This window comes from Pteropus alecto, unplaced genomic scaffold (assembly GCF_000325575.1).
Source record: "Pteropus alecto unplaced genomic scaffold, ASM32557v1 scaffold7, whole genome shotgun sequence".
In the NCBI taxonomy this organism is placed as follows: domain Eukaryota; kingdom Metazoa; phylum Chordata; class Mammalia; order Chiroptera; family Pteropodidae; genus Pteropus; species Pteropus alecto.
In genome coordinates this window covers 22,292,804-22,299,103 of record NW_006494614.1, presented here as the reverse complement: position 1 = coordinate 22,299,103, position 6,300 = coordinate 22,292,804, and the positions used below count along the sequence as shown (strand labels likewise).

General features: G+C 32.7%; 1 protein-coding gene across 2 annotated transcripts in view; it reads left to right on the top strand.

Moving 5' to 3' along the window:
* The window catches only part of OGFRL1 (opioid growth factor receptor like 1), a 13,880-nt gene extending 7,797 nt beyond the window's left edge, over positions 1-6,083 (top strand). For both annotated transcript variants that reach the window (XM_006926399.3, XM_006926398.3), the window contains exon 7: positions 3,893-6,083. In XM_006926399.3, coding sequence (XP_006926461.1) covers positions 3,893-4,559 — 667 coding nt within the window. In that variant the 3' untranslated portion in view covers positions 4,560-6,083. The remainder of the gene's footprint in view (positions 1-3,892) is intronic.
* Positions 6,084-6,300: the final 217 nt, after the last annotated feature.

The window sequence follows — 6,300 nt, the reverse complement described above, 5'->3', positions numbered from 1 at the left end:
TTTATATACGGTTTTTTCAATCCCCTCTACTTGGTTGTAAGCGTCTTGCACAGTCTGTTCCTCAAGCATGGTGCCTTCTTAGAGTAAGTCCATGAATTAAGCCTGTGACATATAAAAATTATTTTATAAGATTGAGATATTCTCAATATTTTACTAAAAAGGAGGAAAAATTCGAATCTTCACTGTGTAGGTCAAAAACAAAAGACCATATTTGGTTGATAAATTTCAATCTATGAAGAAAATTTTAAGTTTATTTAGAATTGATTTGCTGTATTCTTTTATTTGGATATTTATAACTTTCATTAATACTTATATCCAAAGTTTATTTTTCTTATTATTTTCTTTACACAGAAACTGGCTTTTTTTCCCCTTTTTAATTATAGAGTGACTTATGCATGCTGGACTATAAAACCACAACTTCAAAGAATTGTTTAGCACATTATAATTAGCTATACTGGGCAAGTACTAAGAAAAAATTAAAACTACCTAAGAAATTTTTGTTCAAAACAAATTAGAATTTTGTGTATCAATTAACTAAAATTTTTGTGTCTTTCTAGAACCTTCCTCTTGCTTTGGTAAAATAAGTATTACTATTTAAGCCTTTCTTTTACTTTATTAGTTATAATCAACACTATTAAAATGGCGGCTTGTACTAAAACACTGAAAAAATGGGCATAAAGCTTTATGATCTTGACTATATGACCCGTTAACTCCTAACTCAAGTTAAATTTGGTTTATATTAAACACTTAGAGTAGAACTATATATATATATATGCCTCTACCTAAGCAATGAAGGTAGCTATCTCTGGACAGTTTCTAAGCACTTATGTCATACTGTCAGAGAAAGCTGTATGCAAGTAGCCTATTGACATTATGGCAGAAGTAAATCTTTGGACAGAATCTGATAGTACCTCATCTTCCATGTATTCATCTTTATCATTTTAGAGAATCTTCAGCCCCAACTCATTTTTGGTAGAAGTAGCAATCTTATTTAGTAAATGTTTGTTGAATGAATAAATGATGAATAACATAGGTTTGTCAGCTAAAATCCTCCTTGGGGTTATATTTTCAGATCCTCTAATTGATAGCTGGAAACAGAACCCCTCTGAAGGCTTTAGTGAAATGATCTCCTTGGTTGAGTCAGGGGAGGGGAGCCTGAACTAGCTGCTATATCTCACTCGTCTGTGCTGTCCAGCTCCCTTACTTTCTACTGCCCATTGTCTCTTTTTTTCCCTTCCTTGGGTATTGCATAGAACTTTTCCAGCTGTGAATTAACTGACTTAAAATCTTCCAGAAAACAACTTTCCTTTGCAGCTTATTTGCCAAAAAATTATATTGACTAGACTGAATAAATTATAGAGGATTATATGAAAACTTCTATTTTCTTTCTCCAATTGGGTTCTTTTCTGGTTTATCCTTAAATGTCATAACTTATTTGTGTTTTAATCTATATGACATCTTGAATTTTTTAGAATAGGTAGGAAACACAATGTATTTATAGTAGCCCCAGCAGACAAAAAATATTGAATGGAAGTGAACAAGTGACCATGACTAAAAGAGGTGAAATATTTTCAAACATGAGAGTACAAATATATAAACCAATCACCAAGGTGTATTTCCAATTTTATTTGTAATCACTTTGGATTACTAAGTCATATTTTAGACCCTGGAATCCCCTCTAACTTATTTTCTGTCTCCTGATTTTTGCCTTCTGTGTGTATTCTCACCTACTTGGTTTTCCTGACAACTTCAGCCCTTACCTCTGTCTGAAAGCTTAACTTCTCTTATTTATCTGCTACTAAACCTCAAAGGTTGCACATAACATTAGGAGAGGTTTAGCTACTCTTCTTCCATTTTGTCTTTATTTCAAATCATATCGAAACACCCAATTTCTTTCTTATATAATTTTGTATCATAATCCTGATCTTCATTCTCTTCAACCCCAGTTTTTGTCTTTTTCTACTGTTATGTAAATATTTTTAATTGGAGAATGTGTAAATACAGATAAATATGTACCGAAATTTTAATTTGGCCATTCATCTTAGACTGAATATGTGAAATTGAGCTGGTTGCAAATATAGTAAATTTTGTTGTCATATAAATCCTCTTTGGGATTTAATAAATATGTACTTTTACTTTTTCATACATCTCTTTATCGTAGACTTATGAAGCAGAAGTTGCCCAAAAGTTTTTTCACTGTTTTTAGAGTATACGGTATCTATATTAACCTAACAACTAAGTCAGTCCTGCTGTTAATGGCACATTAACTTCACCCAAATTTGTGATCTCAAAATACCCTTACTTACTATTAAAAAATTCAGAGTCATAAGACTGAAACAGATCTGTGCTACGTTTTACCCTTTGCCTTCAGAGTTGAACATTTAGATAATACTTTTTTGGTACACCCAGAAGGTAGTGGTGGTAAAAAGTGCATGACTTCTCTTTTCTAGTGTTTGGTTTGCCCGAATCATTAAGGTTTTTGTTTTGTCCAAAAAAGCTCTCTTATTAAAATACAAGACCATGGAACTACTCTCTTGTTTTCTCAAATAATTCATCAACATCCTTCTCCATTCTTTCCGAATAATTTGCTAATTATTTCTAAGTGAAATGCACCAAACTCTTTTAGAAGCCAAGATAGGTATATGCAATGCTTACATAAAGTTTAATGTCTGAGGTATAAAATAGGTTTTAGGAAGTTAAAAATAAGTGATGATTATGGTTGTGTTATAATATTGGATAAATAAATTCCTGGGCTGTTGATAATACATGTAGCAGAAAATTTTTTTAGGATGCAAGCAGGCATGTGTAATAAGGCAACTATTGTACTGAGTGAAGTAGAGTGATAGGTTGTGAATTATGACATAATAAGATTAGAAAACATTCATCTGATAATGGCCTTAGTTTTGGCACAGAGGAGAAAGGTGTTAGTACAGTTTGGAGGAAAAGGCATCTTTGGAATCAATGCCATTAGAAGGAAAATTGAAAATTCTCTGATCGGGAAAGAGGAGGAGAGAGAAGCCAGGGATAGAAGAGAATTAAATTGGAATAGGTACAAATATTGTGATTCTTAATACCAAATCTTTAAATAATAACAATAATAATATTAATGTTAAATACTATCTAATATTTATTGAGTTCTACATGCCCTGCGTATTTATCAACTCATTTGATTTTTACAATAGTACAGTAAAGTCCAGGAAGGACGGGTACAAGCCTTAGAGAGACACTATAATTTCACATAGCTGTAAATGGCAGAGCCAGGATATAAACCCAGGTCTGACTCTAAAGTCCATTCTCTTAACTATTTAAACTATGCTCTGCTAAGCTGTCGGTGTTACATCTTTTGTCAGAATTGTTCTAGCAAGTAGAGTGGTTTTTACTGCCTTCCTTGTGAGCTGGCTAATATGGTGGATTTTGCTGACCAGCTGACACTGTAAATTGTACCATTCATCTTATAGCTAATGTGTTTCTGTTCCGTACTGGTTACCTGTGACAGGTACAACACATTGGTATTGTTGCAAATAAATGGCCTAGTAGATCACTCATCCTCAGCGTATTAAATAAATGACAATTCAACATCAGTAGGAATAAATTTTAATTAAACATTGTTCAAATATGAAGAACAGAAGAAACAAGGAGAATTTGTATTATATGTTTGAGTTTCACAATGATTGACATTACATTGAAGTATAAGGGTTTAATACCTTCTAATTTATTTTTTTTAATGATGTCTTTCTTATATGACTTTTAGTAAAATCATTATAAGGCATATTTCCATAGCTTACCAGTTCCATGAAGAATATTCTCTTGATAGTTTTTATTCCCCTGCTTTCCTCCACCTGATTTTTTCCACCTAATTTTATTCAATTTTTTATTCAATCCTCTCTTCCAGGTCTCAGCACAACTATTTAAGAATCACCCGTATTCTTAAAAGCCTTGGTGAGCTTGGATATGAAAGTTTTAAGTCTCCTCTTGTAAAATTTATTCTTCATGAAGCTCTTGTGGAAAATACTATTCCCAATATTAAACAGAGTGCTCTGGAATATTTCGTTTATACAATTAGAGACAGAAGAGAAAGGAGAAAGCTCCTACGGTTCGCCCAGAAACATTATACGCCTTCAGAGAATTTTATCTGGGGACCACCTAGGAAAGAAGAGTTAGAGGGAAGCAAAGCCCAGAAATCGCCTGTCTCTCCTGCCTCTGGTCATAACAGTCAAATTTGTACGCACAAAAAATCCAAGGACTCCAAACATTCCTCCTCAGCTGTTCCCGTAAATAACAAAACATCTGAAGAAAAAAAAGTGGCACCTGGCGAGCCTGGAGAAGAGACAGACAGGACCAGCACAGAGCCCAGCAGTGAAGCTGCCAGTCCAAGGAACACGGAAAAGGATGGTAATGCTGAAAATTCAAATTCTCAGCCAGAAAAAACAATTAATAATCCCACAGAGAAAAAGGAGAGCACATCTCCTCCTGAAAAAGATGAAGAAGGTGAAAATCATAACCAAGACTGTGAAAATCCTGGAAAGACAGGTTCCCATGATGATGTACTATTACAGTGAATTATCGGAAAGCCACAAACCAGTTTAGGTAAGGGAGGAAGAAACTACTGTACAGTTTATCCTAAGGAACAGGGGTCACATTTCAAATCTTAGCTATCTGTGTTTTCTGTTGTAAGCATTTTGTCGTCATTGTTTTTAATTTTGGATGACAGTGAATTTAATATGATGTTTTAAGACAAGACTCAATAAAAGAATGTATTCTGTAACACTTTTAAGATGTGAGTTTTAAAATTCTCTATGCAGTAATTATTTTACAATTATTTTCATGTATCTGGAAATAATCATGTAGTATTTGATATATCAAATTCTTTTGAGAGATTACAGTCTCCCTGAAGAGAACCAAGAGGATAATTTTATTATGTTACCCACACGTTTGCCTAATTTATGGATGAATTTTTTTTTAAGCTGGAAGAAAGAATTTGGTCTTCTCAAATGTATTCAGAAAGTAATTTAGATTTCTTCATTGCACTTCAACATGTTTATTTAAAAATCTGATAAATGAAATGGGTATTCTTGGGAGCTATAATCTCCCCAGCCTGGTTGTGAGTCCTACTGTCTTTTCCTCTTCCCTCTCTCCACACTCGTCCTCATTCACTTTGTCAGCCAGTATATACATTTCTAGTGTACATTTGGATCATCTCTTATGTTGATATTAAAATGGAACAGAGACTTTCAAATTTCAAAATTTTCCTTTGTTTAAAATAATAAACATGTTTTTCCGTATTAAGAGCTTAAAAACAAATTTTGACGCAAAAGTCTAAGAAAAGAATTTTGCATTCTGTGGCTGTTCCATATAAATTTGGTGCTTGTTTCTAAGTACAAATGACTAAATAATTAAAAAATAAGAAAAGAAATTATTTATGCCTCTTGCATTGACAACGAAGCAGTGGTCCCTAAAACCATTAATAACTCAGTGTTATGTGGACAATGAAATTAATATACTGCTTAGTCCATGGTGTATCTTTTTAAAAAAAGAAATACAATATGATGCATCTCTAAGTTGTCAAACCTTAAAATTGAGAACAAATTTGAAATTCCATGTACTCAGTTTTAGTAAGCACTTAATGTGTTAATATTGGTTAAGAGCAAATAATTTTATTTCCTGTAATATTATTCCTAATTATTAGACATTAGGAAACAATTGGAAACACTGGTAAGAACTTCAGGTTATGCATACAAATATAGTTAAAGCAATGAATAGAAAAAGAATTTCACTTTATTTTATTTCAAAAAAAAATTGGCTTTAGTGTGTGTCTTTTTAAGGCTTTAAGGTTTTTAAGTTCTATCCACTTTAACTCCCAGAGAATTTTTACCACATCCTATTTTTTAATCATATTGTATGATCTGTTACATTTATTGATCAAATGATTTTAAGTAGGGGATTTCTAGAAAATAAACATGCCAATGATATGCCTTTAGAAATATGATTTTACTGCTTTAAAGTCGCTCAAATGACTTTTTTATGTGAATGTTAGTAACACTCATGTTGTATATCATATTTCAATAAATATAGAACATTTGTCATTTTGGGTTCCCAAAATATGCCAATTTTTGCTTTCTACTGTTTGTGAAGTGATTAAGATTTGGGCGGGGGGCATTCTGTTTTTGCATTTCAGTTTCTTTTTTACATGGACCCTCTAATGTGCTTGTTGTAGCAGTGTTCCCATAGGGCTCAATTAACAGTTTACAGACATAGGGGATGAGAACAGGTTGTCACATTGGGCTGAATTGTAGGAATACA